The 25,776-nt window shown below is 48.7% G+C and overlaps 1 protein-coding gene across 6 annotated transcripts in view; it reads left to right on the top strand.

The window, feature by feature from the left end:
- Positions 1–25,776, top strand: part of LOC143369068 (latrophilin Cirl) — a 379,879-nt gene that overhangs the window by 325,727 nt on the left and 28,376 nt on the right. For all 6 annotated transcript variants that reach the window (XM_076812488.1, XM_076812489.1, XM_076812487.1 and 3 more), the window contains one exon: positions 12,233–12,419. In XM_076812488.1, the coding sequence (XP_076668603.1) occupies positions 12,233–12,419 (187 nt within the window). The remainder of the gene's footprint in view (positions 1–12,232; positions 12,420–25,776) is intronic.

The following is a 25,776-nucleotide window of genomic DNA, read 5'->3' on the forward strand; positions in this document are numbered from 1 at the left end:
CTTTAAATCATCTAGCCACGAGAAGTACGGGAGACTGTGGCAGATTGTAACAAAAAAAGTTCTCACAGTTTTTTCTCGAAAGTGTGTTCGATCAGGAAACAATTTTCGTGATTTACTACTTACACATGTGGTGAACTGATTGCGTGACGGTACGTGAAAAAATCTTGAACACTTAGGCATCTAGCTTCATCTTAAACAAATCTGAACCTTTGTGACAGTGTGCCCCAGTCCGGGGTAAATTGTAACACATCTGTTTTACTTATTTAAATACAAATACGAACACAAATAAACATTTCTAAAATATATAAATGAAAACACAGATCATTATTAAACATTTGACATACATGAGTTAAACAATCATTGCTTATTCAACTGATTCTATCAAAATCTTCTTCGCTCTCTTTACTTTTGCCTCTATACGTTTTTCTTCTACTTTTTGTATTCTCGATTGTTCTGTTCTTCGTCTAGAGCATCTTTTTCTAATGTGTCAGCAAATAGCTTGCTTTATCACAAAATGAATACAGCGCTTGTTTGTGTCACTAAAACCGACGGTGCTAATATCATCAAGCAGCTCTCGCATGCTGTGGCTTACCAGATTTATCGTTCGAAAGATTTTACTTATGTTACAATTTACCCTGTGTTACAACCTACCCCGGTCTCCCCTAGTACTATTTCTTTAAAACTCCGCCTTGTCAGAAGGGGGTGAAATACCAGCGACGGTGCAGACGTAGGTTTTTCAATACGATCACGCGTCGCGTCCTCCCATTTTGGTCCCAGGGCGGATGCTCGTGCCTGCGGGCAAGAAATATGGCGCCGTATTTTCCGGCGTTCACCGGCGAAATTAGAAAAATCCCGTCACCGGCGGAAAAAAACCTGTCGCGGCTACCGCGTGTCACGCGGTACCCCGGGGTTTTTCATTAAAAAAAACAGGATCGCTCCCGCGCGACGGCCCGCCGGCCTACGATACCGACGCTTTGCATACAAAGCGTATTTCCCCGTGGCCGATGCTCGTCCGTTACATGATTCCGGTCAAAGGCGGGCAATTACGGCTTCGAAACGGCCACGAGGGTGGACGGGGGGTAGGTAGCGGTGCGTCGAGGGGGAGGGTTCGCGATCTCGCGGCTCGGTTGTGTTCGAAAATTGCTGGGCGATCGTTTCGCTCGGGAACAGCTGGAAATAAAATAAAAAAAAAAAAAAAATGGGAAACCTCTCTCGGGCAAACGGAAACAGAGAGAAAGCGAGGGCGTGAAAAAGTTCAACAGGAAAAGGGAGAAGGGAAAGGGATAAGTAGAGAGTGTGAAGGTGGAAGAGGGAGATGAATCGAGGGGAGGAAAGGTCCGAGGGACAACGTAGAGCGCGACGAGGGAAAGAGGGAAAAGAGAGGGACGGTGACGACAACACGGCATTCCGCGAAATGTCATTTCCATCGCGTCGGTCATCGATCAAGCGACGCGCGGCGAGTGGGGTAACTGATATCGACAGGGGTTGGACGACGGTGCCGACGTCCGCGATGAGTGACGTCTCGCGACCGGTGTCCCGTCCTCCACGCGGCCATATTTTTCTCTCTTTCTTTCGACGGGGAAGGACAGTAACGATTTTTCGTTTCTCTCCGACGCCCGGGTCGCTGTCCACGTTCCTCTGCCCCATTCCTCGGGGTCCGCGCCCACCCCCCTCGTCTTGTGGCCGTTTACACGCGACCGGGCGTGTTAGCTGTCATGTAACGCGAATCGAATTTGACGTTGTAAAATGCGGGCCACGGCGATTATTAGCGAAATGGGAGCCGTGTAAAGGATGTACCCTTGAGAGCGTACGCGCTCCCATTCCTGTCCGGGGTGACGATTCTTTTCGGCAGATTCAACTACTGTGGTTCGCCGGTTAACAGCTCGCCAGACGAATATAATACTTTGTATTATATCCATGGAGGTTCCGCGATCCCAGGGCACTGCGAACGGGCGCGAGCTCTGAATTCGAAGGACGGTCTCATGGGAACGAGACCTCAATGATCCACAGCGTTCGTGATCACCGGATCGGTCCGTGTATCGTCCGATAATTCGTCGCTGTTGTAATGGGATCGGCATTCCGAACACGACGGGCACAATGAAAATATTATGAATGGGAGACGCATGAAACGTGATCGCTAAATAAGCCGGATAAGAGGCCTCTCGGATTACCACCCGCGCTATCTGCCGTCGCGTCATCGTGAACCGTGAAAACTACGCGATAGGATGTACAATACGGTTTCTTATTCCCGGCCTTCTCTGCATCTGCCTTCGACCGGCGTAAGCGATCCGCGTGGCAAGAACAATACCGCAGCGAGGACGCTCGCGATCGCGTCGATGGATCCTCTAGGCCCTCGTTCGCTGTCTCGGGAATTAAACCGTCGCCGGACGCCGTGTCCGGCTGCCTCGCGGGCTGTAAATTATGCCCACGTGCTTTCCTAGGCGCGAAATTACGCCTTGGATCGTATTCTCCTCGCGGGGAGTGGGCCGCGTGGCGAATTAACGAACACTTCATAAATACCATTCCATCGCTCGCGGAATGTAATTACGATTCGCGCTTAATCGCGTGTTTTCACGTCGGTGCTGGCGGACGGCACGCACACGAGCGCGGCTGATCGAACTCTTCGAATATTTCTGCGCGCCAGAACTAATTAAGCCCGTGCACGGACCTGTATCTTTTTTGTCGCCGTGGAGGATGACTCCGCGTTCCCACTCCGATCGAGCTCGTCCTCGTAGAAGCTTAACAATTCTCAACTAGATTTAAAACTGATCAAACCGAGACGAAAATAGTATCGCTCGCGAAACGCTGCCCGCTGGATAGCAGCCCCTCTTCTACGCTCTTGCAGATTTCCTCCGTTGCTTGCACATTCTCAAGATAGGCCACGAGAGAGTGTCGCCCTCCAGAAGATCCATACCTCTGCTGCGCATCGAAAGTTCGTGAGCCCGGCGAGATAATCGATCGCTCCTCGGAGCGGAGAAATGGCAGATAATTGCTAACACCGGCTCCCCGAAGCCGGACGACGCTCTTTTCTATCTGCTCCTTATAATTTATTCGGCCGCCATAAATCAGTCGGGCACGACGAGACCGCGACGTGCAACAGGCCGACCATGTAAATGCCGATGCGCCGAGCGTATCCACGTATATTATACACGCACACGCGCACACGCGAGGAGGACGCGTCCTGGCCAGCAGGTCCTTCTTCGCTGGTGAATTGATAATGTAATTAGAGCGGCGAAAAAGGATTAGCTTGAATTAGAAATCCCGCCGACACGCTCTCGGGGCTACGTCCGAAGGAACGGGCAGAAGGCGGAGGAGGAAGGTGGCTGGCTCGTGGGAGAGGACAGAGAGAGAGAGAGAGGAAGACAGGGATACACAGAAGATCGAGGGAGAGCGAAGGAAGAACGTAACCGAGGCAAGTCTCCGCGGAGGACTTTGATTTATGCGTCCCGGGAGCGCTTCACGGAGAGTGCAGCAACCGTGTGCAGCTCGCCAAGCCCAAAGATGCATGGCCAACCAAACCAGCGCGCACCAGACGCACCGAACTCGCGTCTCTATAATGTTCCCCTCGATCCGTAGCCGCGAGTTCATTCTTTTCCGCTCTTTCACACTGGTCCAGCTTCTCGCTGGACGTCCCACGCGTCCACGTGAGCTCGTACGGCAAAAAGGAAAACAAAATCCCTTATTTTCAGTGTTTGATATGTCATGAATGTTTCCTGAAAATTTAGGACCGAAATTCGCAAAAATATCGAAGATATAGACTCATCTTCGCAAAAATATGGAATAGACTCTACATCTTCGATATTTTTGCGACTTTCGGCCCCAAATTTTCAGGAAACATTCATGACATATCAAACACTGAAAATAAGGGATTTTTTTGTTATCTTTTTGGCATATCTCGATATATGCTCCGCCTTAATGTTTAAAAACATGGTCCCCGAAAATAAAAATTCCATTTTTATTGTTCGCCTTCATAAATAAAAAGTGTTCTGGAAGTATTTAAACTTTCAAAATTTGAGGGAAAAAAAGGTTTTTCTATTTTAGTTTTTCGGATTTTTTTCGAAAACCGTTCAATAACTTGGAGGATATTATATAAAATCGACTTCGCCAGCTGTTAAATAATGATTTAAATATTTAAGGGCCCCGGAGCACCCTCTCTCGTTATCCGATCGAGCTCAAACTTTACACGGATTTTTTTTTTAATTATTTGAAACTATTCTGGGGGGTGCTGCGAAGAAAATTCTTGAAAGAAAATGTTACCAAGAGTAAATAAGAGCCACCCTAAGGAGCACATATGGACTGAAATGCGCACTTGGGCGTCCCCGCGGATCGAAGGCAGCAGTTCGCCCATCCATCGATCACCCAAAATCAAACTTTCCCTCGGATCATTAATTCCTTTCGACTACCGAGCTTCTTCCATCCGCGGGAAGAGCTTCGAGAACGTATATCACGTTTCGCATCGTTTTCTGGGGAGGCCTTATCGGTTGGACGGGGCTGGCGCGACGAAAACGTCCCGGAGAATCGTGGCTGTGGGCAACAATGGCCGCACAATGTTTCAACGAGGCATCACCCACGGCGAGTGTACCGTGGCAAAGGTTTCGAGGTCTTGGATCGCATCAGCCCGGCGACATCCCGCTGTTAGGTCGGCCCTTTCAAGTCGGCCGCCGCGGCAGCAGGAGGCACGGCTCCACGGACCTCCAATATATTATTACCCCGAGTCATTAATGGTAAACTGCGATTCTCCTCTTTTCCCTCTACGCGCCTGTCCGCGGAGCGCCCGGGCGGCCGAGGGGAACGGAGAGGGATCTTCGTGTCTCGCGGCTAGCCCCGACGAATCTCGAATTAATCGAGAAATATCGAATGGTTTATTGGCGATACGCTCCAGGCCTGCCCCGCGTGATGGAGCAGAGAGGGTAATTAATTATCCCCCACCGAGGAACGCTAATGCGCGGCTACATGCAACTTCTTCTTCCCCTACAGCTCTCCCTCTCCCCCTCTCTCTCACTCTCTCTTCGACGCGACGCCAGGGTGGCTCGCTTCGCACGAAACACCCAGATATTTAATTGCAGGGATTCAGTTCCGCGGCTATGTCGATCCAGCTCGTCGATTAGCTACGTTTTCGCCTATTCCTCGGTTCCAGTTTAGCATTGCCTGCAAATCGTTGCCATTTTTAACACCGTCCACGCACGGTTCGCCATGATTAACCGCGGGCCGAGTTGCCCGTGACCGTTTCGAATGCTGTCCGTCGACGACTGCCGAATTATTCAGCGGCAGTGACGGTGCATGCAACTCTTTGCTCAAGCTGTTTAAATAATCGAGCGCGCTGGAGGATATTGAATAGAAACGGATTCTAAACTGCAGGCCGCGGTGCATGGTAATTAATCGTGGAATGAATTCGACAAGTCACGACTGTATCTTCTAATTAAATGAAATAGAGGATATCGAAATAGACCTCGCAGACTTCCCGTCGTTCCCATCTAACTTGATTCCCAAGTAGTCGAACTTTAAATATAGCCTCGCGCGCGACCACCCGTAGATCGCAGCACCGATTTCAAGACGTCCCCCCGTTCACGGTGGAATCAAAGTCGACAACCTCCGTGTCTCGGAAGTTCGCCAGGTAGAGGACCTGGGACGCTACTGGGACGTGTAAATTCGCCGACGGCGTCCTCGCGTTCGCAGCTTCCTCGGCTCCGTTCGAGCCGGACGAAGTACGTAAATCCCAGGGACGATCGAAGGACTGGAGGCACAGATAGCAGGTCCAGCAGCCCCCCTCCCCCCACCCCCTGAAACTTCGTCCCTGGAGGAAGGTCCTATCGGTATTCGAGCGCTTCCACCCGACCGTTCACGGGTTGCACGCTGGTACCCGCGCGCGGCTGACTCGATACACACCGAAGTCACGAGGCGCACAGGGAGGCACGCAGACGAACAGAGGCTTCTGAGAGCCGCGGCAAGTTTGAAGCCCGTTGTGCCTAGGAATCCGTACTTAGAATCCCTGGACGGAGTTCAGGCTGCGCATTGACCGCACGAAATTCTGCGGCGTTCTCACCTTCCCTGGCGACTGGCCGTCTGCCGCGAGCAACCGACGCGACAGCGACGAGGCTGACTTCAAAGAACTTTCGGGCGGCCACGCGCGATGAAAAGTCGCATCCCTGCGAATCTCGGGGAACGCTGCGCGAGGTGTAATGGACGAGTATCAGCGCTGAAGGTAGAGGAAGACTCGCGAGATAGTGTTGACTCGAGCTGGCAGAAAGTTGCGAGCTGGAAGCAACAGAATCGGAGCAAGGAGAAGAGACTCGGAAGTGCATTAAAATGGCACTGTGTGGATATTCGATTGATCTACTTAAGGAGTTATACCTAGTCAGGCGACCCAAAAGAGGCGAATGTTTGTGATTTTTTTTTGAAAAAAACGGAAGCATATATTCTTACAGAACATTTTGCACTTAAAAGAGCAAGATTTAAAGAATATTTGGTAATTTTTTCGTTGAAAAATACTTACCTTTATAATAAAGTAACAACCGACATCCAAGAAGCAATTTTAAAAATTTGGTTTTGCGGTGAGCACTGCCATTCGAAACCGGATTATCTAAAATCAAGAAACAAAAATATTTGGTTAGCATATTAATGTATCTTCCGATTGACGGAGAGAATTTTCCGAAATATTAATTTAAGTTTATAAATATAAGAAATATTAAGTTTTTGTAAAAATATACGGTTCCGCTTCTTGAAAAAAAGTTCACAAATATTCGCCTCTTTTCGGCCGCCAGACTAAGTAGGTATAACCCCGTAAGTCTCATTTTCACTGAGATTTTAGAAAACGTTCCAACACCATTTTTGGTGGAGAAAGATAGAGAACTCCTGTCGAGGCGTTAATTAACGTCGCACCCGACACGTACGTAATCGACAGAGTCATCAACCCATGCATCACTCTCCTCTCGCGTTCATTTTGCCATGAGTGTGCATTGTAGGAAAGCTTTAAAGGGACACGGCAATTTCGTTTGAATATTTTTCTCGGAACGACGCCGGTGTCGTTACTGCACCGGGTCTCTCGTCAGCGACGTCATTCTCGCCAGATGCAGCGGGGCGTTGCAGCCGTGGGAGAGAGAGTGCACTCGTTAAAAAACTTTTCGCGGCATTCATCCGAATGCACTCGCGTCAAAGTGCGATACGCGAGGGTCAGGCGGGAGAGCCGGGCTAAAAAGATGGCAGATTTACGTGTCGCGCCGGGACGACGACCCAAGTTATCGCGTGAGCCCCGCGCATCGTCATTATCCTTCCTGTTCGCGTGTTTCCACGTGGAAGCTTCTTGTTCCTCCTGTTTTTTTCCCCCCTTTATTTGTCAAGACACCCACGGCTGGCAACGGATTCGGGAAACGCGGAAAAACGCTTCGACGGAGGTTCGCCCGATGAGACCACTTCAATTCCGCTGCTCGCGCGAATCGCGATCCTCCCTTTTTACGCGTCTCGTTCTGTAGCTGCGAGTGACACGTGAGCGAAGCACAGCCACGGCTACAATGGCTCGTATTCGGGCCTCGTAAAGCGAAAACCACCGTTAATTTCAACCCTTTCGTTCATTTACATCGCAGTTAATTGAAACGCGATCGCTTTGATCCTTTAAAGGGTCTTTTTACTAAGTAGCTCGCGAGCAAACGTGTCAGACATGTCTCTTCAGCGACTGTTTGCGATTTTCAAGCTGCAAAGGAACACGCGAAAGCTGCAGTATGCAAGAATATCGTGGACCACTGTGCTCGATTAATTCAGAGTTAAAAATTCAAAGTCTGCAACGGTGTAACAGAGCAAAACGGAGAGGAACAGCGCCGCCGTGCGAGGAAAAAGAGAGAGTAAAGTGACCGTTCTGCGGCAGAAAAAGGGGGAGAAGTGGCAAGTGGCCCCTGGCTCGAACGAGGAAGCTGCTGCAGACCGTGTTCCCTTACGTCAGCTTGAACGCGGCCCTTTTTTCATCGTGTGCACGTTAGAGGTGCACCCGGGGAATGCACCGGTCGCAGGGCGCAGCTGCGTGTGACGGGCGAACGACACAATACCTCTGTTTTCAATAACAGCGACGTTTTTGTCGACATATCGTACAACATTCTTATTTCTTCATTGTAAAATATTACGCGATCTACGTCACGCAAGCTGCATATCGAGCATCATTTTCTAAAGAAACGTACAGTGCCCTTTACTTAAGAATAGTATTAGGTTGATCTATATAAAATTGCCGTTTCGCGTAGGGTAGTTTGAACGAAAATAGGGTAAACCAACCAGTGAATGACCAAATTGTTGAATCTATGGACCTTTGAGATTAATACTTGAATATATTTATGTATAACAGCAAAACCACTGTTCAAATTGCATTTAAATTTATTTTTCTTGAAATTTCTATAAAAATAATTACTTATTCTTATACTAATTAAAAAAAAAAAAACAGTTATAAAATACAAAACCTGTAGAAGCCCAGCAAATGACCGCAAACTTTTAATAAGAATTGTACATATTAATGTTTGCTTAATACGCGTAACTAAAAATATAGGATATTAAAAGTGCAACTACACTCCATTTATAAACATATAATAATGTTTAAATTTATAATTGACATTTCTTTGCCTAATGGTCATTCACTGGTTTGCGGTGAATTACTGGTTGGTTTACCCTATTTGTTGTTTTTCAGCTATTTTAATTATCATATTCTTTTGAGTGTCTTCTGTTAACTTTAACCAACCCAACACCTGTGTGTTAGAAATTCGCGGAAGAAGTCAAGAAGAATTCGTAACCCGCCCCTTTGAGTAATCCACCACGTCAGAATAGGAAAAGTTAGACTCACTACCATGTTCTGCGATGATTTAAAGACGATTCGACTTGCTGATGGAAATTTCCCTACGATGCTCTGATACACTGTTGTCTCGCCATAGGTGGTGATCGAGCCGCGATGACGGCGTGTATCGATTACCCCGTCGCTTACGGTGTTATCGAGACACGCTTAATTAACGGCGAACAAACTGCAGCGCGGAATTATAAGCGACGAGCCTCGGGGTCGGCCGGTTAATCGTGGATGCAGGGGGAGGGCAGAATCGAAGGGGCGAGAAATTACCTGGATCCTATAAAATATACTATTCCTTCCACGCCTCCCCCTTTCCCTCCGGAGGAATCCATTCTCCCGTGACCAGCGATTTTGTTCTCGTTCAGAACGAATACTTTGAGACCCTTTACGGTAATGGAAAGCATCGGGGCACCGTAAAATCGCCATTTCTTCGCGCCCGTCCTGCCCAACGTTCTCCTCTTTACGGCTGTTCTTCTATGTGCTTTCGTTGAATCGCTGCCGGTAGGCTTCTCCGCCACGGGGTTGCCTTTATCGACCGTCCATCGGGAACTCTCGGGTGATTTTCCTTTTTTTTTAACTGACTCTCGTAACGATTCACCCGTTCCCGGTACAATATCGACGAGGGAGGTGGGCCAGTGTAAGACACCCCCGGAGAAAATCAAAGGAGGCTTCCACAATGAAACTCCAATACCCTGATTACCAAGCATATCTAAGTAAGTTCTCCTTCAAAGACCGTGGCTCCTGTTCTGAAGCTCGCGGGGCTCAGCGCCAATGGCCCCGGCCCGCGGGAAAAAGTAACGAGCTGATATCAGGCACGTAATGAGCACATTGTCGTAAGTCACCGGTGAAAAATCGTTGAACGGCGGGTGCTATATTTCAGTCAGCAAGAAATCCGCCGTCGACGCGCGGCGTTCGCGGAAAGTCCTAACAGCGCTCTAAAATGGCATTGTGGCGCGTCGGTATGGAACTAATGAACTCACGACGGGGCTTTCACGGACAGAGTTATTACAGCCCCTCTCCTCGTCTACGGAGCTCCTCTCGTCCTTGCCCCCGTAGCAGTCATCTGCTACGTTCCCCGGGGTACTTCTCTCGCCGCCTGCCGCCTGCCCTCGTTCCTCGAGACGCGCACCGTCTGCGCCCTTCGTCACCGACCCGGACGCCACGGCTGACCGGTATTATGGCAGATCTATCGCTCCCCCGTCTAAATAAGCCCGGACCTAGTTTTACGACCCTTTCTTCTCGCTGTTATTCTTCTTAGCAGCTCTTTCTATCTCGTTCGAGCATCTTCCGCGGCCCTGCGAGTCCGTGTACGGCGGGTAGGTACAGCGCTCGCCAGCAGCAATCGTTGCTGGCACGCAATTGTGGGTGCTGGCGCGAGAATGATGAACTATTGCTGCGAATTCCTGCAAGACGACCATCTCCGGTTCTCGAGTATTTTTCTCGGGAACGAGTAGTTTGGGATGAATTCAAAATTTTCTTACGCGTCAAATGAACGCCGAGCTGGAAACGATCTTTTTACTGTAGCTTCTGATTTATTGTAGCTATTTTCGCAATATCCAGCTCCTACGTCAACTCCCCTTTTCTTTATGTTTCAAACAATTATTTAAAGTCGTTCACGCTGCATCTGCGACAATGCTCGTAGCACGCGAAACTCCCCGTCTCCTTTCATCCCCTTTGTCCACCCGAGGCGAAACATAATTCCATGGCAAGCCGTCTGATACTCGAAAGGAAGATACACCCACTTCAGCCATTTTCGCGGCCATTAAACTGAGCCTCGTTACGGCGACGAAGAAAAGCCACGTCGCGGAAGAATGCGTAGCCAGCAGACGCAGAGCGAGGAGTCGACTCTTCCCCGAGGAAAGTCGCGACCCCTTAAATCCGCTAATTTGCTTTCGAAAGAAACCTCCGGGCGGCAGATTTTCCGCGGAATAAATTCTCCGGAGGAGCGGACAGATGCCTGGGGATGGTGGATCGACAAAGGCGAGCCAGAGGCAGGGCTATCTCGGGCCTCCTTTTCATAAGCGAGAAGCAGCGCGGCCTCCTCTCCACGTCGTCTCTCATTGTTCTCGCCTGCACCTCCCCCTCTGCTGTATACACGTCTATACAGAGCAGCGTCCTTTATCTTAATTCCATTACACTTGGCGACACGACCTACCAACTGCGCGCTTCGGCAATGCATCCCCCTCGACTCGCGGCCAGCCAGCGCACCCAGTCACCCCTCGCTGACATTCGACTCGTCACTGTAATTTCGCGCAAGCTACTTTGACGTGTCCTTGACTCGCGCGTCGCTTGTAAACCACGACCCTCTTGGCGGATCCTTATTCAGTCGCGGGCAATTCAAGCAGCCACGCAACTGAGGCCACGTCGCCAACGGTGACGTTGCCATTGGCGTTGTTTCTTCGCCATGCAGCCATGACGCCGGTATTTTATTCGCTTTTCCCATTGTTCGACCATCTCGGCCGACTAATTAGCCCTCCATTGCGCACGACTGGCACGGGGTTTGACCACCTGGGTGCCACCGTTGCGTTTAAGGGGTTATACCTAGTCAGGCGGCCGAAGTGAGGCGAATATTTGTGAATTTTTTTTGAAGAAGCGCAAGCGTATATTTTTACAAAGCTTTTTGCGCTTAAAAGAGCAACATTTAAAGAACATTTGGTAATTTTTTCGTGGAAAAATATCTATGTTTATAATAAAGGAACCACCGACATTCAGGAAGCATTTTTAAAAATTTGGTTTAGCGGTGAACAATGCCATTCGGAGCCAGATTACTTATCTAGAATCAAAAAACAAAAAAGATTTCGTTAGTATATTAATGCATCTTCTGATTTACGGAGAGAATTTTCCGAAATATTAATTTGAAACAAAATGGCGGCTATTTAAAGTTGAAATCCTGATTTTTTCGTGCAAAAATCACGCGAAAAAAATCAGGGTTTCAAATTTAAATAGTCGCCATTTTGTTTTAAATTAATATTTCGGAAAATTCTCTCTGTCAACCTGAGGATACATTAATATACTAACGAAATCTTCTTTGTTTTTTGATTTTAGATAATCTGGTTCCGAATGGCAGTCCTCACCGCAAAACCAAACTTTTAAAAATGCTTCTTGAATGTCGGTTGTTACTTTATTATAACCGTAAATATTTTTCTACGAAAAAATTACCAAATGTTCTTTAAATGTTGCTCTTTTAAGCGCAAAAAGCTTTGTAAAAATATACGCTTGCGCTTCTTAACAAAAAATTCACAAATATTCGCCTCTGTTCGGCCGCCTGACTAGGTATAACCCCTTAAGGGTGAACGGGACAAGGGAAGCGTTGTGCTGCAGTTGCTTCGGTAGAATGTGTATTATGATTAACGCGAGGCTCGCTAGAATTTTCTAGCTTGATGACGTACTAACAATGGTTTTTAATGTTTGCTGTTACAGAGAGGTACGACACCGCGTACGCCTGCGAGGGCAAGACACTGTCGATCGAGTGCGGCGAGGGAAAGCTGATCCACCTCATCAGAGCGAACTACGGGAGGTTCTCGATAACGATATGCAACGAGCACGGGAACACCGACTGGAGCGTCAACTGCATGTCTCCAAAGTCCTTCCGTGTGCTGAACAGCGAGTAAGTTTTTACCAGGATCGACGTCCTAGCTTCCCACTGTACACGCAAATGCTCCCCGACACGATCCATCCCCTTTCCACCAGAACACCCCCCTCTGCCCTGCGAATCGCGTCGAGGAACCCGAGATGCCAAGAGCGGCTCTTCGATCCGTGGGGAAAGACGAAAAGGGGGGGTAGGAGAAAAATCGAGGAGCTCCGCAGACGTTCTCTATCGTTAATGAGTCGACCAGCACCAATTAAAGGAGACGTCCGGTGATCCGAGATCGAGCGTAGATCGCACTTGTCACTCGTTTCCAAGGGGTTATCGAGCGATCCGCCTTTCCGCGTGGATCGGTATCTTACCCCGGCGAAGCGTTTACGACCGTTCCGTTCGAGATATCCGCCGTGACACCTGCAGCTCCGTTCGTTCCCTCGCGGTAACGAGAAACGCGTTTCCTCAACCGTGTATATCGATCATAGTCTACCGATGACCTTGGACGGGGGCCGATCTATACGATCTACCTCGCGAGAATCTCGGTCCGATCTTTCGCGGCGGTGGCAGCGATTCGATCCCCGTATCGGTGGCTGGTAGGAGGATATTTTCGCCATGTGGAAATTCGAGGTGCACGTATTTTCAAAATTCTCCGTAACCCTAGGAAGACTCCCGTCGAGCCTATGCTCTGAAGTAACTTCGAAACACTTTCGAGCTTAAACTTTGCGCGGCTTGGATTAGCTGAATCTGAAAGTGAAAATTGAGTGAAACTTACGGAATGTACAGTACGCGTGAAAAAAAGTCCTCCTAGAGTTAACACCGAGCACTTCGACGGGTCGGGAAGAATCAAACTGGGAAAACGTTTAATCGAATCACCTCGAATTAAATATTCTCCGAGGGGGGCGCGCTCGCGAGGCAGTGAAAGCCGATGAATGTTTAATTAAATACGCCCTGGTCCAGAAATGATTCTCCTCTGGGGCAAGGAGCATCGACCTCCGTTCATTAGTCACGGTGCACTTGCATAAACGCGACTCGCGTTCTACGGATCAGGACCGCGCGATTGTTCGTGGAGCTCGAGGAAGAGTTTCATCGAGACAGCGCGATCCTCTAAGGGAACGTGGATTCGAACGGTGCGGCTCCTCGGCGCGATGTTCCTCTTACATCCTCCTCCCTGTCCACGGACACTGAACGAAGAGCACGGAGTCGAGGTCGCAAGGAAATAAACGCAGGGGGAGTAAAGGGGAGCGGTGGAAAAAGGATATACGTCCAGGGAAAGAAAGGAAAATGAGGAAGGAGTGGACGGCTTCATATGGTCCGGCGAACTGGCCAATTGCTTGACCATTGAAGAGCGTATTTCGCGGCGGATCAGAGCGGTAGGAAGAATCGCAAACTCAGCGATCGCTTCTCTACCCCGGTCCCTGCGAACATCCACTCCATTTCCTTCCACGTCTCCGTGTCTCCTCTCCTCCAAGTCGCACGCGTCCGCGCACAAACGCATTCATGCACACACAGACACACGCACTTGTATAAGAAACTCGGGAAAAGGGATGCGCGTTACGCGCGTATTTTCCACGCGTCGCACCATCCCACGAGATCCCCGGTCCTGAGACAACCAATTTGACGAGATGTCCTGCGGACTCCTCCTGATTCTATTATTTTTTGTATCGCCTCCTTCTTCGTTCTTCTCCCGCTCCATTTGGTTCGTTTCGGTCCCTTTTATTAAACGAATCGCGGCGATGTCGGGATTCGGTGTCGATTGGTCTAGATCGCTTCGATTCCAAGGAACGAAGAGCAGAAAGAGAGAGAGAGAGAGAGAGAGAGAGAGAGAGACAGAGAGAGAGAGAGAGAGAGAGAGAGAGAGAGAGAGAGAGAGAGAGAAGCAGAGATAAAACGCAGAGATAAAACGCAATTTTGCTAGTCGATCGTGGTTCGTTTCTCGTCTTGGATAGGTTGTTGAACGGAAATTAGCTTGGTGCAGATGATAAGAGCAACCGCGAGTGTGAATAATTGCTAAAGATAATCGAGATGACGAGTCGGAATTGTTGTAAGTGCTAAAGCCACCGTGGAGAAACTGAAACGCTGAACCAATTCGTTCCGTGCTTATCACCGCTGGTTGCAACACGGAAGGCGCTGGGGTCAGCGCTACGTAACCGCGCGAGAACCGCGAAGGTCGCGTGAAAATCGAATTGCACCCCCTACGACGGTTCAAGTGCGCCCCCAGAAAAAAAAACGTATTTAAAGTTGGAGCAGCGCCTAAGGACCTCCGAGTCCGGAGTAATAACTTTCGGATTAACTTTAAGTGGAGAAGTTACGCGTCGCGTCGCGGCGGTCGGTGCCGCTGGATGTCGGATTCATAGAACGTACACACCGCGATTCTCTGCTCCTCCGCCAGCGGAGCGTTTCGAGAGACGACGATGGGGAGCCCCGACGTCAATTTAACTCCTTCCAGCGGAATCGATCGGCAAGATCGCTGATCGTAATCACCGTTCTGCCCCCGACGTGTGCGATCCTAGTCTCTTCTCTCTCTGTCTCTCTCTCTCTCTCTCTCTCTCTCTCTCTCTCTCTCTCTATCTCTCTCTCTGCGTCATCTATCCTGCCCACATCCTTTCCACTCGTCGCGAATCAATCTAGACCGCAAGCAATTTTTTGCTCCCTTCTTTGCCGTGCCTGAAAAGTACGCTCCGCGGAATCGAGGAATTTTGCGCGGCGATCCATCGGCGGCCGCGATTCGCCGATATCCGTTGATATTAAAAAAGCGTGCCAGCGAAGACGGTCCTAGGGATCCTGATAGAAAAATGCGTATCGGTGGTCGTTTAATTCCGCAGGCTCGAGTGGATATTTCCCTGATTCACTCGTGCTCTATATTCTTTAATCTTCGCGGACAGAGGACTCTGTCGCGAAATCGACTTTCGGAATGAAAATTAATAAGAACTTCAGGATCGTTACCTTACCCTCTGGCTTCTTCGAGCCGTCTTATCTGGCACGTTAAAGGGATTTTCTCCCGTCGGAACGAGAATCAACGGCGCAACGCGTACATGCAAGTTTCGTTTAAACGCTAATTAAAACGATCGGGTTTCAGCTCGGCACGGTGAGAAACTGTTCTCGCGAGTCGTCGTGCTTCCGCATACTTCTCGTCGCTTTCTTTATTTTTCTGCGTTGTTCCCGTCTCCCGCTTGTAATAATCGATCCCTTGTGCAACGTTTAACCCGCTCTATACTCTCTAACACAGTGGGCGTGGCTCGTGCAAGGTGTAACCCCGTAAGAATCCACGCTGCATGCACGTACCGGCTTGAGACACTTACCCGAAGGTGTTTTGGGGACTTTGCTGGGCGCCGCTTCAAAAGATCCTTTGTCGAAGCGGCTCCAGATAGCCGGGACTTTGTTTCTGCCGTTAACGCGTCGACTGCCACCTGCGAATTAACGTGTCGTCTCGAACTGACGGTGCTGGAACGCTCGTTCGCATGCTCCTGCAAACTGAAAGCGAGAACACGTCGTTAACGCGAGTTGCTCGATTAGGTCGGAGCAGAGTGCATCTGATTCGATTTGAACAGAGTGCACGTGACTCGGTTGGCTTCGATCAGAGACATCAGCGAGCAAGAGAAGAACCAGATGCAACGTACGGTAAAATTCTGACCAAAAAGTCAGAGTTACACCCTGTAGCTGTGAAAGTTCATTCTGTTAATAAACTGAGAATTGTTACAAATTAGACACGCTAACTTGTGTTACACTTGTTTGAATGTCACTGCAATACCATTACAATACGTTGAATCTGGAAATCCTCGGGTGGCAGTCAACGCGTTCCTCTAACTCTGCTTCTTAACATCGTACCCCAGGGATCCCCCTGTCCAGAGGTAAGCAAAATGGAGCAAGCGTATCCTAAGCGTCAAGGGACAAGCAGCTGTAATTCTGACCGACGGTAACACCCTCTCCCTATTTTCTCGCAAGTTGCACTCTGAACCTCCTCTTCTTAACGCATCCACGTATCTCGGACTAGCGATACTACATGGCAAGTTCCCAAAACGTGGCATTAAACCGTAAAAAAATTGTTTCCTCATAAAAAGTTACATTGAAGATGTCGAGTAATCGCCAACGCTTGCAAACGAATGCGTAGAGTTAAGAAGCTTTATTCTCCACTCCGAACGATCTTTGAATGAAAAACGACCACTAGTGAGCCACTCTGTGCAGCGGACTCTTCCTCTCTCTAAACACTGACTAGCAAACGGTGGCTTCGCTCTTTCCCTGCGTTTATCTACTCCGATTGTGCCCAAGATCTGTTAATCTCTCTCGCCTAACGCCGCGTGCCATCGGCGGGCAAGAGCGCCCCAGGAACACCGCGCGGGCTACCACTTTCCGCTGGCCCGGCTTGAAAGGATCGTTCGCGGTTTGGCGCATCGATGAAAGGCAGGAACGTTGTCCGGGGAATTCCGTTTAGATCGCGGGAAAGTACCGATCGCGGATCAACCGTGGACTAAGCCGGAAGCCTGGCGTTGAAACGACGGATTGACGCGCGTGCACGGGGAGAAAGAGAGAAGATCGGTCGGTTGGAAGCAGAGATTTATCAGGCTGGGGAACGCTCGAGATTACGATTTAAGTGAAACCCCCGGGCACGGGGTCGAGAGGACGGCTTTGGCTGTGGGGGGACGATTAATGAAATTGAACGGGCACGGGTCGGGCTGCGAAATTCCCTCCATGGAATTAATGACGGCCCCGTGCGTAACCGTGGAAATGTTCATTACGCCCGTTGAGAAATGACGCGCGCTGCCCCGCTTCGTTTGGAGCAGTTCCCATCGAGAAAGTATCGCCAGTCAGTGGAACGCCGGCTTCCGGAAATTAGCCGAATTTTCGTCGAGTGGCGGCGCGGTTCTACTTTTGCCGCGACGTTTGCTTCTTGTTTGTTAATCGTGTTTAAATATGACGGGGCTCGCGGTGGTTCAAATAGATTTAAAGTGAACGCGGCGAGCTTCTTCGCGCGTCATTATCGTGCGAACGAACAAGGTACGAAAAGAGATACACCTGGCAACGCGAAACGTACTACGTGGTCTGGAGCGTTGAGAAAGGTAGCCGAAAGACCTCGCGAGGAAGGTTGTTGCCATCCCGGGGCCTTCTGGGAACGGATTCTTTCCTCGGCGTTGCGCAATCGCGGCGTAATTACATTGCGCTAATAGCCACTCGATGATTCGGCTCTCGTCGTTAACTGGGCCCGAGGAGGCAACCAGCTCGGAAACTTCGGCAACCTCGAGGATTCTTTTCTATTGACTTTTTTCTCCTTCATCACGATACCGCCACCGGTAAGAGCCTTTCGGTAAGAACGTGCTTCCTTTCTCAACGCTCCTCCCGGCGCCGCGAAAATCGCAGACACGGTAAAAGTGAAATATTATTGAAACTTTTGAGATCATCCGTGTCATTGCACTCGGCTTCGTTTCACAAATATATATATATATATATATATATATATATATTCAATTTGTTAATCGATGCGCCCGTATCCAGTTACGGTTCACGGATGAAATTCAAAGTTTCCTGTTCCCAAGTGCTTGTTTGTTCGCCAATTAATAACGAGGCGATCGACGCGACGCGATGGAAGAAAGACGGAGCTCGGGGAAATGAGATTCCTTCACTGTGCTCGGGGGTAATCGATCCGACGTAGATATATCAAAACACTTTTACGATTCGTCATCGCGCTCGACGAGGGTAATTAACCGTGGCGGGGAAACGCGAGAAGAACGTAATTTCTTGGTGCAATCAAGCGGGCAGGAACTGTCGGTAAACAATTACGGGGAACGTCTTCCCTCGAAATCCTATCCTACCCCGTCGGATGTTTATCAAAACACACCTCAGCCCCCGTGGTCGTGCGGAAGGCAAAAAGAAAAAAGGAGAGACACGCGGCTGTATCTCGTCGATAAACAAGTTTCTGGCCCTGTTATCGAGAACGAGCTAGCCCAACTAATGAAATGATCACGAGCCCGTCGTTTTCGCGTCGGGGAAACCCTGGGAGTGGTACGTGTTTATCCGTCATTTCGACGCGAGAGCTCCTTTTCCGTAACGGGCGATTCGCGTGCGTGGCGAGCAACGTACGGTGGCAATACGAAAAATGGGAAGACGGACGTAACTTTCCCCGTAAAATCGATGGGGAATTCCACCGCGAACGTGTTCTTCGACCTCGAGATCCCCGAGGCTGTCCGATGTTTACGGCTTCCGGTAGAGCATCCAGTTGTATCCAGCATTTCGAGAATTTTCAAATCATTTTTACAGCCCGATTAAGTGGACCGAGTCATTTATAGTTCCAGTTTCTCGCAGATGTAAATGCTTCGGTTACGCGTGGACGATGCATGGGAAAGTTTACGTTGCTGCGAATAGCTAGGTGACCGTGTTTCTAAAGAATACGAGGAAATGAACAGAGCTCTTGACGGAAGAAATATCGAATATTGCCACATGGTAGATCAGTCGTTTCTCTTGTTTCTTAATCTATGAATATATTATGCAGATGTTCCGTGATTTTGTCCTTTAATCAACTGAGACGTTTACTACGAGGCTATACCTAGTCATTAAGTGCGTAACTAAGGATCAAATGAAACGCCAGTGGATTATGTTCTAACCTTGCTCTATTCTCTTTTTACAATCGTCGACTGATAAGGGTAATAAACCACCATGGACTTGGTTGCAATAGAGCATCCCTCGAATATAAAACCCTTCGATCAGCCCTCGAAAACTTATTTAGTTCTCGCGGGATAAGCCGTGTCAATCTCTGGATCGATGGAAAATTGCAAATCCACCCGCGACCAGGCTCGTCCGACTTCCTTTAATTTGATCAGTCCGCTGTATTTTTACCACCTCCGTCCCAATCTCGGCCTCGTATTTAACCTAAACTAATTGCAGCCGCGCCAATTCCGTCCGTAATCGCATCAAACGAAATTAACTGTTTTCGAGAGACGGTAACGCGATCACAGCCACTGTCGTGGTCGCTCATCGACCCTCGACGTCAACCCCCGATCGTTCCTCCCCTTTCTTTCGTCTTTCCCGATCGACCGCGGTCCCCCGCGTTCGTAAAAAAAACAGCTCGCTCCCCGCTTCGCTCGAAACCCGATTTTTAAACTCCACCGCCAATGGCGCCCCTCTCTGTATTCAAAACACACTCCAACAGATTTGTCTGCCGGCGAGTTTTCCTTCGGCGGGCGAGCGGCGGCCGGGCTCTTTCGGGATTTTCATTAAATCCCCCGAATTGACGGCTAAAACGCTGATAGACGTCGCCTGTAATTGACGATTAAGCGCTGAACCGGTGATAAACTATTAACTCGTCGCGGTTCGAGCGGCAAGCCATCGAGGCCGACCAGCTTAGTTGCTGATGGGGGCCGATAGCGCTCGGCCGTGTTCCCTCTCGTGATGTTTTAAAGGATAGAGGCGCTAAGAGAAACGCCGTGGTATCAAACGATATTTCTTCCGTTCCTGGTTCCATTCATTCTTGAAAATCGCAGGGAGGCGCGATCGCCTAACCACTTGATAAAAGAGCGAAGTAATTAAACCGGTGGAGGACGTACACCGCGATAGCGCGCGGTAATATATCGCGCAAGAAGATAATCCAAACATCGTCAAACGACCATTTCACGTTTGAACCAGTTTGCACCTCGCCCCGAGGAGAAATTCCCGGCTAAATAAACGCGCGATATAAGCACGTATTCGGGGCGTGGGTGTACGTGCGCGTATACTCGAGTTCTCTCGACAAAACTCGTTTAATCCTCCGACAGATTAAGAGGAAGAGACTTGAGCGGGGTGAGAAGGGGAGGCGAACGGGGAGACAGAGATCTCTCTCCCGGTTAGGTACTTAAAAGTATTCCAATCACGGGAACCCGGCGAAAGTCCGACGAATATTTCTCGTTACCCCTGCGGAATGGGGCTTCGCTGGTATCAGACAGGTGGATGCAAAACGGAGGAGGTGGAATGAACGCTGGTAGGGGAGAGGGTGGAAACGACAAGTTGCGGGGGGACACCTGTGCGCGTTTAAATAATCGCCACTGTAGATATACAATGCACATATATCGCACTATCCGTGATTATCCTTGCTCCATCTTGACACACAATCGACCAATTGCATGCCTCAGTGTTATAATAATAATGTACATTGTGAAGAGAATTTGCTGGATGTTTGTGCGCTCGTCGCAGCCACGATCGTGCTCGCCCCTTCCGTACGATCATTCCAACGATTCCCGCTGGCCAGTTAGCGGACTCGTTGCAATGATCCTTCGTTAGAACTCTTCATAACCAAGCTCTCATATCGTGGAAATGGATAGCTTTGCTGCTAAGCGGCGCAGAGATTCACGATCGTGGCGGTAACTCGAGTAATACGCAGAAGGAGGTCTTAAATCGCGATGCATTTGTCAAGAAGCATCTGCACTTTTCCTCGAGTATTTTGAAATCATTTAAACATGCTACTTTGAGTTCGATGGATTATAGTTTTTCTTCTTGTTGTCAGTGATTAAATATTATGCAAACACTTGTGGACTATGCGGTTTAACGCGACGTCACGTCGCGCGTTAAGATCTCCCTCTGCGGGCCTACTATTCCAGGTGTAATCTTTAATGAAAGCAAAGATATACATACGTATAAATAAACCAACGCCACGTGTGCTGCCATGGATCTTTCCCTCTTCTCTTGTCACCGCCCGGAATGCCACGAAGAGATGCTCCTGTGCTGTGTTCTCTTGTTTTCGTCCACCTTCACACGACTTACGCGTCGTCACATGGTGCCTCCGTGGGAGATTGTCCTGGGGAAATTCTTGCTGGAAAAGAGGCTTTTTCGTCGACATTCGCCACACGCTTTCGTCCCACGATCGCCTCCGAAGGCTCTGTACAGTCCGCTGCGATCCATTTCTTACATCCCCCTGCAAACATGATTCCAGGAAATTAGCACGAGGCAACGAGAAGCGTCGAATTTCATTCGTCACGCGAGAAAACCGACGATCGTTTAGGAATATAGCGAATGTTGAAAAAGAAAGCCCCACGACTGGAACGTGGATAAACCAGTTGCCGGTTTATTCGCGGCCCGTTCCGCTCGCAAAACAGGCGGGTCGATCGACCGTCGTGAGGATGTACCTTCGTCGACAACGTGAAGTCGATTAACTCTTTGCTGGGGGTAAAGCGAATCGGTAATCGTGCATACACGTACTTCGTGTCCAGTCATTCTCGATCTGGCGCGCATAGTGCATGCCAATTTCATCTATCTTCGGATTCGGGAGCGTGGATAATTAACTTTGCACGTTAGATTCAATCACCGGCGATCAACTAACCGAGACACGCTCGCCTTCCCGACTCCGTAACCGAATTCTTGACGGACAAGGTGTTTAATGTTTATTAATACGACAACGAGTCGCGGGCCATATTTCCAATACAAACACACAGGTATCCAGACCTCCTCGCTTAAGGGGTCGTGCTCAGTCAGGAGACCGAAAAAAGGGTGGTCTTTGGAAATTTTTTACTCAAAAGCTATAACAGATTTCTCAAAAAATCGTTTTCCCTTTTAAGGATTGCATCTAGTACCGTGCATCGTAATTTTTTTATTTAAAAATATTTACCAATAACTGAGTTATTGTCCATCACTCGAAGGTTCTCTAAAAAAAGGTTTCTGCGGTGACCACTGCTGCTCGAAAGTCGATCATCTAAAATAAAAAATTCAAAAGAATTTACTTATTATATAATATTATCTAGATTTTTCGAAGTATTGATTTGGGAAAAAATGGCTGATGTTCAAAGTAAAAGTTTCAATTTTTATCATAAATCGTGCCTGATTTTCGTGAATTAAAAGAAAACTAAACATCGGATAAAAAATCCTTCGTTCAAATATTAGATAATATAATACAATAAGTAAATTATTTGATTTTTTTATTTTAGATGATCGACTTTAGAGCAGCAGTAGCCACCGCAGAAACCTTTTTTTTAGAGAACCTTCGAGTGATGGACATTAACTTAGTTATTGATAAATATTTTTCAATAAAAAAATTACGATGCACGGTACTACATGCAATCCTTAAAAGGAAAACAGATTTTTTGAGAAATGTGTTATAGCTTTTGAGTAAAAAATTTCCAAAGACCACCCTTTTTTCGGCCTCCTGACTGAGCATGACCCCTTAAGTTTGGCTGGATAATGAACTCTGAAGAAACAAAATATAAAGGGGGAAGTCTGAATTTTTGTGTAGGCACGTCTTTAAATTCACAATTGAGGAGAATCTGTATTATAGCTTCTAACTCTAGTATCTATTCCAGTGTTCTCCAAACTTTTTTGAGTCGCGATCCCCTTTTATAATATTCAAATAACCTGCGACCCCCGTACAAGGTAAGGTACAGTAAACACATTAAAAACAGGTGTTTCAGAACATAATTTTAACTTAACAATATTAACAAAAGAACCGTGGCGACCCCAGAAAACACTTCGCGACCCACCGGTTGGGAATCACTGATCTATTCAACACACAGTCACGGTCGTGAGTAAAATAGAGTTCTAATTTAAAAGAAATACGTTCCGCCATTCCAATCAGAAATTTATTCAGGAAATATAACCAATGGGTATTTAAATCTCCCAAATCGTCTCACATAAGACACCCTTACACCCTCCGTGAGGGTAACACGGCGATGTTCCTCGGAGAATGCGCGTGACGGTAAATCGAATGAACGAGCCGTTCGAGTTTCTCAAAGCCGCCGATTTCCAATTTCCCCCACGCCGTTTCTTTTTTTTACTTTTATCCGCGCGCAGGCACATTCACCCTCGCCTACCTCTCGCTCCATCGTGTCAAAGGGAAATCCCGTCTCTCTGCGCCGATTTTCGGTGGTCCGCGCGTGTCACGTCGTCCTACCTTCGCGAACAATCCACGGGGCTCGATTTGCACAAAGAAATTCCTTCGACGATTAAAAAGTCGCGCACGACTCCTCGATACGATGAAACGGGAAACGCCTCGGTTTCTCTCGCGCCTCTCTCCTTCCTCTCTGTTTCTCCCTTGAATTCTTTCGAGCACCGCCTCTCGCTGTCTCCAGTTCCACGCCGAAATCGTAGGCGAGCCTGGAGCTCGCGATTCCGCCGCGGATACCGCAAGAACCCAGCCCTCCCCAAAACGACTTTTCGCAATCTGCCGCAGAGGTCGAAGTTAGTCGAAGCTCGATTAATCCCGCGCGAACGGTCGTCGGGTCGTGTCGTTCAGATGTGTTATGGTTTCGTCGCGATCTCCCGTCGGCTTCCCGTGTTTTCGGCTAAAACTGAATCCGTGTATGCCCGCGCGGACCTGATTCCGCGGCCCCCTGTTTTTCTCGCGAATGGCGCTTTCGTGTCGCTCGATCGGGACGCCGGGCTCGATCGACCCGCGGGAAGATATATTCCGGCGGAGTGAACTTTCGTTAGCGAGCTCGAAGGTCGTGTTAAGCAATCGAGGGGGTGGAACAGAAAGATGGGGGTCGAAGATCGGTGTAAGCGTAGGCACGTGTAACGAAACAGATGAGGGTTGCAAGATTGTACGGAAAAGAACGAGGAAGAAATGCCCGAGTTCTCTAATACGTGGGTAATAATTTATACTCGGTATCTACTGTCCCGCAATCAGTAACAGGAGTTGTTTAACACATCGGAAGATCGATGTTCGGAGGCCCTGATTCGTGACTAAGGTGATTACTCGAAGCAGTTTTCGGCGAGGGCGGGCGAGCAAATGGGTGTAAGTTGAAAGGAAAGCCAGAAAGGGCAAACGTTTGTATAAATTCCTTTTATTATTTTCGCGTGCTGAATTGCAGAGTGACGTCCGCGTATTAGAAAGCAGCGGTTCGTGCGGGAGCTTTCCCCGCTGGCGAGATGTACTTTGCAGCCCTTAGGTGTCGCGTGACACCCCAGCGTCGTGGCCCAACTTCCCTCTCGCGTTATTAAATGCTAGGCGCATAAATAAGGATATCGTAAATCATCGGGTGGAACTTTAGATAGAAGGAAAACGCCGGGTCGCGGGGTATCATTTGAATAAACTTTTGCGCGAGACTTTCGGGCCTGAGCTTTATTTAACAGGTAGATCGGATCGGAGAGTTTTAATGGCCCTTGCGAAAGAAGCCAGTCCATTTTTAGGTCGTTCCCTTATTTCTATTAAAACGAGAAATGTACACTGTACAGTCTATTATTTGTCACTCTTCTGTCCAACAGAAATTACTCGATATTCAAGGATCTTGAATTTCTAATTTTCTACCTTCGACGAATCGCTACATTCCCCTCCACCATTGGACCCCAATGGAGCTCCATATTCAGCTTGAAATGCTCTGTGTATACAGCAATAAATTCTGCACATGATACGGTGTAAATATCGAAAGTGTTAAATCAAAGAGACAAACGGGGGTACGTATGATTCGTGCCTAAGCACACACAGTGGAACAGCTCCGCGAAAAATCAGACCCATTTCATCGAGACACCGTCGCTCTCCCCTTCAGCGCAAACTAATTACCTGGAGTTTCAATTTTTCTGCATTCCTCTAAATTCACGTTTCACGGATCACATCGTTCCGTCGCAATATCACGGCTACACCGCTCGCCCGAGTGCAATTTGCCGCGGAATCGACCATTCTTTTGGGTCACGGTGTTTGTGTAAATACACTTTTAAATCGTGCTCCATAGGACAACCTATCCTCGTTGCCTGGATATATCGGATGCCCCGTTTTTCACCCGCCGGCCGGAATAATATTTATAATCGATACGCGGACGAAACCGGCGGAGAGAGCGTATATCGAAAAGCTCATTGAAATTGAAATTTTAATACACTCGAAAGCCGGCCGCAAACGAGTCCTTTGTAAAGCGTAAAACAGTCGCTAAACCGATACGCGATACCTATCAAAGCTCTCATGCATACGTTACGCGCATCTTTACCTTTGTAACGCCGCGCTACGTATTTCGAAAAACACGCCGGTTATCCGAAACGTTCGCCCGAGCGAAAGGGGCTCGCGGGGGTTGACTTCCCGGGAAACGACGGGGGCGAGCCGTGAACCGGTCGAAACGTATTAAAATCCCCACACGAGACGGAAGGCCTATGAATCATCGTGAAATCGATGATTAAAGCGGCTAGCCAGTGACTCGCAGCGATACGCGGCGCGCAAACGCGAGCGGATGGAGAGGAGCTCCGAAACGAGGGGGGAACATCGAAGGAAACCGGAGGCCTTAATAACGAGCGGCGCAACACCCGCGAAATGGCGATTTTTCGTGTTCCCTCGTACTTTATCCGTCTGAAATTACGTTTACCCTCGGCCCTGCACGACGGAGCGCGTGCGAGGAGGACGAACCTCGGCGAAGGGGAGTCGCGTCGCAACTACCCGCCAAGGGAATCGGCGGAAGGTTCTCGACATTTGTGAATTCAAAGCTAGAGTGTCCTTCTGTTCTATCGTTCGCGGACT

The sequence above is a fragment of the Andrena cerasifolii genome, chromosome 5, assembly GCF_050908995.1.
Source record: "Andrena cerasifolii isolate SP2316 chromosome 5, iyAndCera1_principal, whole genome shotgun sequence".
Lineage (NCBI taxonomy): Eukaryota > Metazoa > Arthropoda > Insecta > Hymenoptera > Andrenidae > Andrena > Andrena cerasifolii.